Source organism: Acomys russatus, chromosome 19 (genome assembly GCF_903995435.1).
Source record: "Acomys russatus chromosome 19, mAcoRus1.1, whole genome shotgun sequence".
Lineage (NCBI taxonomy): Eukaryota > Metazoa > Chordata > Mammalia > Rodentia > Muridae > Acomys > Acomys russatus.
Genome location: NC_067155.1, coordinates 53,730,014 through 53,742,207, shown reverse-complemented (window position 1 = coordinate 53,742,207; position 12,194 = coordinate 53,730,014). Strand labels below are relative to the sequence as shown.

At 43.7% G+C, this 12,194-nt stretch overlaps 1 protein-coding gene across 1 annotated transcript in view; it reads right to left on the bottom strand.

Moving 5' to 3' along the window:
* Ift81 (intraflagellar transport 81) overlaps window positions 1-11,210 on the bottom strand; it is a 69,911-nt gene extending 58,701 nt beyond the window's left edge. The window contains exons 1-5 of the mRNA XM_051161547.1: window positions 11,054-11,210; window positions 7,678-7,843; window positions 6,734-6,837; window positions 5,900-6,080; window positions 2,387-2,476 (exon numbers count right to left, since the gene is read on the bottom strand). Of these exons, the coding sequence (XP_051017504.1) occupies window positions 2,387-2,476; window positions 5,900-6,080; window positions 6,734-6,837; window positions 7,678-7,821 (519 nt within the window). The 5' untranslated portion in view covers window positions 7,822-7,843; window positions 11,054-11,210. The remainder of the gene's footprint in view (window positions 1-2,386; window positions 2,477-5,899; window positions 6,081-6,733; window positions 6,838-7,677; window positions 7,844-11,053) is intronic.
* Window positions 11,211-12,194: the final 984 nt, after the last annotated feature.

Here is a 12,194-nt window from a genome sequence, read left to right as displayed (position 1 = left end):
ATAGATAGATAGATAGATAGACAGATAGATAGATATAGGAATAGCCACTTAAAGTCAGACTTTTCCTTTTTGTTTTGTTTTGTTTTTTGAGACAGAGTTTCTGTGTTATCTTGGCTGTCTTGGATTCATTTTATACACCAAGCTAGCCTCGAACTCCCAGTGATCTGCCTGCCTCTGCCTCCGCCACCATGCCTGGCTTCTATAAGGGTTCTTACTGATGGCAATGAAGGTAATCTATATGTCTGATGATGACTAACTACAATGTAACAAAATGGAAGCCATTAAAATGGTGCAGAAGACTGTTTAATGACACGAGAAAAAGTCATGAAATGACATTGCTTGAAAGAAGCAAATTGCAATAGTTATTTATATACAGTTCAGTTCCAAGGAAAAATGTCAACAGCTGGTACGTTGAGAGCATGTGACTGTGAGTGGAGTCTTTGCTATTTCTTCTTTAACTATGTTTTCTAAATCTGCTACAGAGAATAGGCTGGAGACTATTTAGTGATGATGAATGAAATGAAAATCAGACTCTGGATTCTTCCATCACTCTAATTCATTCACAGGCCACAGCAGAGGACAGCAGACAGGCAGCCCTTCCATCTCGAATGGTGAGGGCCTGCCGCGTGCCAAGGACTGTGTCAGGCATTGAGAAGACAGTGTCAAGAGGCACAGGCAGTGTTTGCCTTCTTAGGGCTTCATGCATTTAGAAAGACAGGCATTGCGGCAATTAGGAGGGCAATGAATGCCGTAAGAGGAGAGAACTAGGGAGAGATCTATTTAGGGAGTCGGGGACGGCTTCCCTGAGGAAGAAACTTTGATGTCCCCGATTTAATGAGAATATAAAGATAGCGCTCATAACTCAGGAATTCTAAAAATACAAAACTCATGCAAGTCAGAATAGCAAATCTTTAAGGAAAGTACTTAAACGCTTGGGCAGAATGTAAAAATATTTTCTGGAGAATATATTAAAAGCCCTAAAATAATCTATGCACCTTAATAAGCAATTCTATATCTAAAAACTATTATTAAAAAAACACCCCAGCCATGCAAAGGTTGTGTTGATAATCATGGCATTTATTCATAATAGCAAATAAAATAAATGAAGCCAAAGTGTAGACATGATTAATGTATATGCATGACAGAAAATAAATATGGTCACTGCAGTAACAGTGAAAATACATTTACAGTATAATAATTTAAAAGCATCAAGGGCCAAGACAGCCAAGGCTACACAAAGAAACCTTGTCTCAAAAAAACCCAAAAACAAAAGCAGCAAGGGGCTGAAGAGATGGCTCAGTAGTTAAAAGCATGTATGCCCAAGATGGGTTACCAGCACCGACGTCAGGCTGCTCGTAAGCGCCTGTAACTCCAGCTCTAGGGACCCAACATCCTTCTCTGGACTCTGCAGGCACCTGCACTTACACATACAAAAGCAGTGAGACTGGCTCAGTAAAGCTTGCCAAGCTAACCGGAGCCAGGACCTGAGTTCAGTCCCCTTCCCCAGCATCTACGTAAGGAGCAGGAGCAGGCGTGGTAGCACACACTTGTAATCCCAGCACTAGGGGTGAAACCAGGAGGAGCTCTCAGCCTTGCTGGCCAGACTGCCTGATCTGATTAGTGAGCTTCAGGCCAAAGAGAAACCCCGCCTCTAAGGAGGCCGGCACCCAAAGTAATCAGTCCTCTAGCCTTCACTATAAAAGGAAGGTGGGGTAGCCATGTATCCTATGTTCTCACATACACACAATACTACTTTTTCTTCTTCCATTTTCTATATCATATAAGGAATTCATATCAAATAAAATTCAAAATAAAGTATTTCTTTCTTTCTTTTTTTTAACTTAAAATACCTTTTAGAAATGAAGTGTTTCTACACCCCTGCTAGTTGTCAACATAAACCATGAACTCATAGCCCTCGTTGTTTTCTTCAGTAAAGAAATACAAAGAAAAGGCTGGGCATGGCTGACTGTGCCTCTAACTCAGGTACTGGGGGGTGGAAACAGATATTGAGAGCTTGCTGGCCAGTCAGATTAGCCTAAACTACAGGATCAATGAGATTCTGCCTCAAAAAATAATGTGGATAATGAGATCTAGTGCCTTCTTGTGATGGGCAGGCACACGTGTGGGTAGAATACTGTATAAATAATAAATAAATCTTTTAAAAAATCATGTGGAGAGAAGAGGAAGATTTCAGATGTCCTCTGGCTTCTATATGCACACACATGGATACATATGTCTACACACAAACACATGTACACACCTTACTAAAGGTCCTACAAACACAATCACAAGCCTAGTTTCATATAGCTAAAACTCATGCTGAATTAACTAAAATAAAAAAAGAATAAACTCAGTACTATTGAAGTCCAGATAGATATTTCTTTACCCTTCTTATTTCTGCTGTAGAAAATCCAGATGTTTTAAGCTGTTCACATTCTTTATGCAGAGTTTTAAAGGCTTCCATCAGCTCTTCATACTGCAGAAGGAAGATAACAGGTTACCAGATACGCCTGCACCCAGTAGTGCTCTCCTTGCCGAGCTGCCCACTAGACTGCAGCAATCACTTCCATCCTCAGAAGAACAACACGAAAAACACTGTGGCACATCAATGTAATTCTAGGCCTTAGAAGGCTGAGGCAGAAGAATCATGGGTGTGAGGTTAGCATGGGCTACATGTCTCAAAAACAAAACAAGTCCTCCTCACATTATTATTGTCATTATTGTTGTTGTTATGATTATTATTAAAGATTATTATTAAAGATTATTATTATTATTATTATTATTATTATTATTATTATTAAAGTTTTTTGAGATAGGGTTTCTCTGTGTAACAATCCTGGCTGTCCTAGACTCTATTTGTAGACCAAGCTGGCCTTGAACTCACAGATTTCTACCTGCCTCTGCCTCCCAAGTGCTGGGATTAAAGGTATACACCACAAACTGCTTGGCTTTTTTAAATTTTTGTGTTTTTTTGGGGGGGGACAGGGTCTCGCTACATAGCCCTGACTATCCTGGAATTCACTATAGACCAGGATGGCCTCGAACCCACAGAGTCTGTCTGCTTCTGCCTCCAGAGGGCTGGCATTAAAAGCATGCACCACCACATCCAGCCCCTCTCACTTTTTTTTTTTTTTTTTCAAAGTACACAGTATATAAAAAACCACTATCCTCAGATCTCTGTGAGTTCAAGGGCAGCCTGGTCTACAAAGGACAGCCAGGGATACACAGAGAAACCCTGTCTCAAGAAACCTAAAAAAAGAAAGAAAGAGAGAAACAGAGAGAGAGAGAGAGAGAGAGAGAGAGAGAGAGAGAGAGAGAGGAAAGAGAGAGGGGGTATGCTGGCCTGGTGGTGCACACCTGTAATCCCAGTCCTGGAGAAGGCAGAGGCAGGCGGATCTGTGAGCTTGAGGCCAGTCTGGCCTACAAAATTAGTTCAGAATAGCCAAGGCCATCACAGAGAAACCATGTCTCAAAAAACTGAAAACAAGCAAACAAAACAACAATATCTGCACTATCTGCATGGTCCCCTCACTAAGTATCTCTCTGGGTACTTTCTTTCCCACAGTCTCAGCTCTAGCTGTATTGAACTTGGAACAGTCCACGTTCCCACCTTCAGGTTACCCATCCTATGCTCTGAAGACACTCAGCGACGTGCTCCCTCCTAACCTGGGTAGCAGATTCATCCCAATGAATAGTGGCATAGATACCACTAGTCTCAGGGAAGCCTGCTCTGGCCCTGCCTCTCAAAATAGATATCATGTTACAACAGAGTAGCTCCTGGTCTGGCTCCCTCCAGGACAAAGCAAGAGGCAGGAGGGCAAGAACTGTACTTGTTATATGGACCTTCGCAACCCCAGGGCATACACTACAGGACATAGTCCTGTAAATATAATGTGTAGCCAAATTAATAAAAAATACCCTGTAGAACTGTTATCCTAATTTTTGTTTGGTTTTGTTTTTTGAGACAGAGTTTCTCTGTATAATAGCCTTGGCTGTCCTGGGCTCTCTTTGTAGACCAGGCTGGCTTCACACTCAGAGATTCCCCTGCCTCTGCCTCCCAAGTGCTGGGATCAAAGGCGTGCACCACCATGCCTGGCTGTTATCCTAATTTTTAAATGAATGGCACCCTAAGGTCTGAAAGTGTAGCTCAGTGGTACAATACATGACTAACGCGTGTAAGACCTGGTCAACCTCTAGCACCACACAAACCACGGTGTTTTGTTAAATGACAATATGAGAAAATTAGTATTTGTGACTGATCATATGTTATAAAGCTACAAAGTTTTTCCTTCAGAAAGACAACATACAGTTTTTATTACTGTTTTTGCTAAGTGACTAATGCCTAAATGTATCATTTTAAAAGACATATACTTCTCAGACAGGCTTCCAGAACAGCAACTTTATTATTTTTTATCCTCTTAATTAACAGAGCATATTAAAAGATGTTATTACTTCCTCTAAAAATTATTTACAGGCCAGGCGGTGGTGGCGCACGCCTTTAATCCCAGCACTTGGGAGGCAGAGGCAGGCGGATCCTGTGAGTTCGAGGCCAGCCTGATCTACAAAGTGAGTCCAAGACAGCTAAGACTACACAGAGAAACCCTGTCTTGAAAAGCAAAACAAAACAAAATAACAACAACAAAAAACCCAAAACCCAAAAATAAATTTTAAATAATTATTTACATTACCAAATATATATCAAACACATACTTAAAATGCAATCTTTCAAAATTCGCTGCTAATGGTATATATAGTATATACAAACCCACTCGTGAAGGGGATGGGGAGGGAGTAGACACAGCCCACACTACATATCCTTGTCTCCTTTCTCATATAACTGCCTATAAAGGCACTGACCTCCGGACTTATTATATAGCTGCAGCTTTGTTTTTGCTGTTGTTGTTTGTTTTTTCGAGACAGGGTTTCTCTGCGTAGCCTTGGCTACCCTGGACTCACTTTGTAGACCAGGCTGGCCTCAAACTCACAGAGATCTGCCTGCCTCTGCCTCCCGAGTGCTGGGATTACAGATGTGAGCCACTGTGCGCGGCTATAGCTGTAGCTATAAGAGACCAACATTAACTACATTTTAGTGACAGTTATAACAATACACAGATGAAAATAAAAGCATCCAGTTCATTGTTTTGACTCAATCCAAAGCAATCAACATACAGAAGCCACTGTACCAAATCTGGGAGGAAAACAAAGATAAGACAGTATAAACCTAACCTGGCTCCATGGGCCTCACAGTCTATTGGAAAAGACAGATTGACAAACTTCATGACAAACTGACTCAAATCAACCTAACTACTACGAAATGAAACTATGAAAAACGCAAATTCTTTGAAACCCACCCTGCTTTCTCTGTTTCTTCAGTCTTTGGTCAGCCAAGTACTTTTGAGACAAGAGGACCCAGAGCCCAGAGCCGCCTGGATCCTCAGCAGTCAAGGCCCTACAGACCTGAGGTCAGAATCCAGTGCTGCTGAGAAGAACGCACTGCAACTTCAAACCCCCACTACTCCCTCTGCCCTGCAAGAGACGCGGCCTGGCTCAGCTGCAGGGCTCACGTGTTCCGACTGGCCGCAGGCAGCGTGAATGTCTATCCTTTGTCCTGGTGTAATCATGATGCCAGCCAGTTTCTCTCAGACGTGACTGCCTAGCAAACAAGCGCATGCTCCGCAGTCTCAAGCCCGGAGTCCATCTACCCAGAACCACGCAACACACCAAGTGCCTGGCCATCTCCATCTCCTACTCATATGGTCCTAACACTAAACAGTATTTGTGAGTCAAGCTGACCATCGGCTGACACTCTTTTCCCTCCTGATGCCACTTGGAACTCTTAAAATAACAATTAAAGAGAGATTAACATTAAGTGTGATCAGCTTGGATCACTACTGTGTACCTGTTTATTGGTGTCAGCCACAGTTTCATCTTGAAGAAACTCACTCGGCACCTCCAGTTTTATTAAAAAGCGAGCTAAATATGCCCTTTTCTTTAGCTCATTACTCCTCTGAAGAAGCCAGTGGAGCACTGGGTAAATTACAGGCTTACTGCCAATCACCAAGCCCTGGCGAAAGGTACTCCTAAAATGGAAACACAGGCACGGATGTTCATGAGCACAGCTGAAAAAGATGGCCTTTATTTAAAGTGTGATTTAACGGTCCTTATTGCTTTATACAACTATGTTTAGAACACACATCCAATAGTCAGAAAACCAGACCCACAATAAAGTACCCAAGAAGTTGTGTTGAGATCAATAATGGCAGAGTTAGCCTTAATACTTTATTGGCGGGGCAGCATTTAAGTTGTTTTGGTTTCTTAAGATTTATTTTTAAGCTGGGCATGGTGCAACAGGCCTTTAATCCCAGCACTCAGGAGGCAGAGGCAAGCAGATCTCTGTGAGTTCAAGGCCAGCATGGTCTACAAACTCAGGTCCTCTGGAGGAGCAAACACTACTAACCGCTGAGCCACTCCTCCAGCCCCAGGGTTGCTTCTATCCAGAAAGACATAAATTATAAAATGGCATTTGCCTGGCTCTTTTGGCCAGGGGGGAAGAACTGACCCACTTAATACTTCTACATGACAAAACAGCATTAGAAGAATTAAAACCGTTGTCAAAGTCTGTGATGTCCTAAGGCCATCAAATGAGGGAGGACCAGGTGTTGCCTAAAAAGACCGACTGTAGCACCTGGAGGTTCAGGCGGTGGGAAAGCAGGATGTGTGAGAGGATCCTTACATGTCTGTGGCATTTCCCGGAGGCTTGTATTTAAGGACACCAAGAAGGTTCAGCATTCGTTTGGCTGTCTGCTCTGGCATCTCTTCTCTGATATCAACATCTTGCTAAACAAAGAAATGTAAAAAGAGGTCATTGTTGTATACTTAACAAAGAGAAATACTTAAACTCATCGACAAGCTTGTTCTGCTAGCATACCAGGCACAGTGGTCTCTTCATAAACAGATTCAGTGCAGGGCTCCAGATCCCAAGTCAGATGGGGGTTCATGTTAAGTCTCCAATGGGAAAGTGTATAAAAGACACGAACTAATTTGCAGTATAATAAAACCTTTTGTGAAATGTATCAGTATTCCAGGACTAAATCTATTTGTGTCTAAAAGTAGATGAGTAATGTTTAAATAAAGTATGAGTGATAATTGAAGGGCCAGCAAAATGGCTACATGGGGATGCCGCCAAGCCTGACAACCTGGGTTTGGTTACAGGGACCCACATGGGAGAGAGAACTGATACCTACAGGTTGTTCTCTGAGCTGCGCGGTGGTGGCGCACGCCTTTAATCCCAGCACTTGGGAGGCAGAGGCAGGTGGATCTCTGTGAGTTTGAAGACAGCCTGGTCTACAAAGTCAGTCCAGATAGCCAAGGCTACACAGAGAAACCTTGTCTCGAAAAACAAAACAAAATAAAAACAAACAAACAAAAAAAGTTGTGCTCTGACTTCCACACCAGTTTGATAGCAAGTACATGACCACATGCATGCAAAAATAAGTGAAATGTAAAAAAAACCAAAACTACTGAATTGTGAGTTAGTAGAGGGGCCCAAAGGACCATTTACTACTCCTCTCCAAGCAGGGGAGATGAGGCCCAAGGAGAAACCCCCACCACAGTGAGTTAGAGGCAAACAACAGCAGTCCTGCCACCCTTGTCATTACAAAGAAAGAAAGGGCTTACCTTTGGGTCGATCTCAGCCAGGACATCATTGAGAACTTGTAATAGCTGCATTGGTCCCAGGGAATCAAATGTGATTAAATTATAGTTCTTCTTAAAAGGCTCCTTGTTGAGGCTGTCCACAATGAATTTGATTTGGTCACTCATGATTAAGTCTTATAATTTAAAACTAAAAAGGGGGGAAAAGAGGGGAATCTTCAATTTTGGTAGCTAAAGTATTGGGAGAAAATCAGAATTAAGTTCATAGGAAGTAAGCAAAGATACACTTTTGCACTGGATACAAAGTGCCATGAAAAGGCTAGCTTTGTTGGAAGAAATCAGAGCATTAAGATTTATTATGAAATCTGCATATGCTGTTATCATTTAATATTGGCTGCCTTTGTGCATGCATCAACCCTGATGCATCGAAACACAGGCAAATGAGTGATAATGTCCACCTACATTAGAACCTCTGCAAACTTCTCTTTTTTCCTTTTACATTGGTAACTCACATCTAAAACATTAGATTTGTCAGGCGTGGTGGCACACGTCTTTAATCCCAGCACTCGGGAGGCAGAGGCAGGTGGATCACTGTGAGTTTGAGGCCAGCCTGGTCTACATAGTAAGTTCCAGGACATTGAGACCTACACAGAGAAACTGTGTCTTAGAAAACAAAAAACAAAAAACGTGGTAGCACACGCCTTTAATCCCAGCACTCGGGAGGCAGGGGCAGGCGGATCGCTGTGAGTTCAAGGTCAGCCTGGTCTACAAAGTGAGTCCAGGACAGCTAAGGCCACACAGAAAAACCCTGTATTGAGAAACAAAACAAAACAACCCATCAGATTTTCATGGTAAAATGTAGATCTTGTTCTTTGTGAAAATCGGACCTGGGAACCCTAAGCCTGTATTTGTGCTTAAGTCTCGGAATGCAGAGGGGACCTGCACACTTGAGCCCAGGCCTAGTCTTTACTGCAGCTTAGGTCTCCCCCAGACACGTTCCACCCATGTCTAGCACTGGATTAGCCTGGCAGGCCTCAACTCTGCCAGCCCAGGTATGTCAGACCTGGCTTTCCTTTTACCTTCAATGAGGAAGCAGTCTCCAGTATTCTGACGTCCACTTCTCTCATCCTCAATAATTTGGAGGCGTCTCATTTCTTAGGAAACGAAGCCTAAGCCTCTTAAATCCCAAGACCTTTATGATCTAGCTCCTTTCACCCTGAAACTTCAGCCCAGTCACTGTTCCCTGTTTCCACCTACGCTCAGGCATTGTTAATGCTGTCCTCTCTGCTGGGCATGACTACTCTCCAGGCCCTGCTTGGGCGCAGGCTCTGTCAGGAACACAGCCTGCCTTCTGTGCCCACACCATCCACATGGCTTTCCTTACACTACTTTTTGTTATTCTAGTTTCTTGGGTCCTCGCTCTTTCTTTCTTTCTTACTTTCTTTCTTTCCTCAAGTGTACATTCCATGAGGGATATAGCCAATTCCATTTTGAATACACATGAGACAGTGATTTCTTCTACTCGGCTGCATGAACTTGTTCACAGGCCTCAAGCCAAAAAGCAAAACAAACAAAATCCCAGAAGCCCAAGCCTAAAGGAAACGAGGCTGTTATGAAAGACCATAACCTTAAAAAGCTTAGTACCTGGGACTGGAGAGAGCACTCAGCACCTAAGAGCACCTGCTACTCTTGCAGAGGACCCGGAATTCACATGGTGATTCACAGCATCCCAGCTCTATCTCCAGGGGGTCCAACACCCTCTTCCCAACATCATGGGCATCACATGCATGTGACACACATACACAATGCATGCAAAACATCCATACATATAAAATCAATCTTTAAAAAAATTTTTTTTTAATTTTTTGAATTAAAATTGAGCATCTGCTATCTTAAACTGCTGAAATGGCTTTACCAAGGAAAATTGAGACTGGAATCACAGTCTGAAGCCTACTAAACTAGAAAAGATGAGTGAACAGAAGAAGGAGAAATTATCTCAATGCATTCTTAGTTAAAACTCTGAAATAGATACTAATTCGCTCAAGACATGAAGTGAGGACATGAGCATCTTGCTCTACATCCACACATACTCCTTTTTAGACGGGTTTCTTGCAGTGGTAGCACACGCCTTTAATCCCAGCACTTGGGAGGCAGAGGCAGGCAGATCTCTGTGAGTTCGAGGCCAGTTTTGTCTACAAAGAGAGTCCAGGACAGCCAGGGCTCTGTTACACAGAGAAACCCTGTCTCAAATAAGCATTAAAACAGGTTTTGCTGTGTAGCTTTGGCTGGCCTGAAACTCACTGTGTATACCAAGCCTCTGCCTCCTGAGTCCTGGGATTAAAATCAAAAGCCACCAAGCTTGGCATGAAATGGGTTCCTTAATTGAGTGGCAGCTTACAATTAGAAGACATTAAAAAAAAAAAAATCTAAAAAAAAAATCTAAAGCTGCTACTATTTCATAATAATAAAATTGTAAGTAAATGAGTTGTAAAAAGCCAAAAAAAGGATTACATAACCATTATAGCTTCTTAATCTAGGGTTTCTTTTACACGTACATAAAAGGTGTATCTGAGCCAGGGATAGTGGTGTGAGTCTTTCCCTCAGTGCTAGGAGGCAGAGGCAGGATCTCTGAGTTGGAGGCCAACCAGGTCTACAGAGTTGAGTTCCTGGACAGCCAGAGCTATACAGAAAAACTCTGTCTCAAAAATAAAATAAAATAATTTAAAACAAACAAACAAACAAACAAATAAACCTTTACTTTGTAAAACTTTGGAGGTTCAAGTCTTCAACTGTAAAAACATTAATACACGACTTCATAACCACATATATTTGATTTAACAGCAATTTAGAAATTATAACTATGTCTTTTCCTTCTTTCAAAACCACAAAATCAAACCAAGTATCTGGACAAACGAGTAAAATGTTGCTAAGAGAGAAGAGAAGCCGGGTTCTAGAGGCCCACGGGTATTTACAGGCAGGTAATGGTTGTTAGGTTACTGGTTAAGTAACCCGTGCTCCAGAAAGAAACCATAATTAAACTCATTGGACCACCATAAAGGAAGGGGAGGGGGGCGCATTCAAGTTGGGAAACGGAAACGGAATCAGTGGGAGTGGGAGGGCCAAGAGCGAGAAATGGAGGTGGCGGAGTATGCAAGTGTCAAGATGGTATAATGCTGCCCATTAAGCTAACTAATATATGTCAATAAAGAAATCAGTTGGGGTTACCACACCCCAGGTCGCCCACCAGCTTTCAGAGGACAAAGATATTCTTGAATAGGTTAAGCTGTTGGTGCCCGGGGCGGAGGAGGGGGGGAGGGGGGTCGCTGCGCGCTAAAATTAGCAAAAGCAATTACTCTCCCTCTTCTAGCGCAAGTGGCCGCGCTAATTCGCCAGCACTCACCCGCAGCAGCGCCCAGGGGACCGGGGCAAGAATTAAAACCAGGACGCGTTTTTTATCTGGCACGGTCGGGGCAGCGCGCGCGGCCCTACGGCCTCCTGCGAGTCCTGGGGCCGAGGGGAAACCGGGACCCCGCGCCCGCCCGGCCCCGCGCGCCCGCCCGACCCCCGGAGCAGGCCCCGGGGCCGCCGCCGGCCGGGAGCGGGCGCACTTCGAGGGGACTTGGGGTTCGCGGAGTTCCCGACCGCGAGTTGGCGGGGTTACCTCAAATTCTCCTCAAGAAACCACTTCCCCACCCCCGGGGAGCCACGGAGCGCTAGCGGGTTCCTAGACACCGCTCCGTGGCAACGGTTGCCATGAGGTGATGTCACTTCCGATGGCTTAGGGCGCTCACCGGGGGCGGGGCCTTGGGCTGGGAAGCTGGACCCCAGTGCCTGGGATTCTGAGCCACTGCAAAAAACCTAAGGTGTTATTCCCAGTTAGACCCCGGGCGATAATAACTTTTGCGAACCGTCTACAATTCGCATGACAAAGAATTTAACCTGTGCTATCTGCGTATGCTGTTTTATCCATTTATTAATTTATCAAACTTGGGATGACGACTTCTTTGAACCATGGTTAGATGGGGTTTGGGGCCAGAAAGCACTGGGCATGGTCTTCAAATTTAGCTTTTCGGCTACAGTATCTCTAGATTAGACCGTGCATGGGAATAACTACAAAGTATAGATTAGGAGACTCAGACATGGGGCGGGGAAAGAGACAGGCATGGGGGAGAGACAGACAAACAGACAAATTAAGTCCTGCTCTGAAAACTGGGTTAGATGCTCAGACATCCTTGAAGAAACAGTAAATTTAACATCGGACTTGACACAACCTAAAACTAGCAAATGATAAATTAGGTGTTTCTTACATGCCCCATACTTCGAGCCACTGGGAATGCAATCAAGATGCAATAGGTTGTGTCCTCATACAGGTGACAGGGTAAGAGAGACAATTAAACAGGCCAGGACTGAGAGAAATGTAACGAAATAGCTCAGTCATGATGCAGCCTATAAGATAAGGCCCTAGTTTATTGGGAAACGGGGTCGGGGGTAGGGGTAGGGGCTGAAGGAGTCATACTATCAAGCCTCCATCAGGTAGAGCC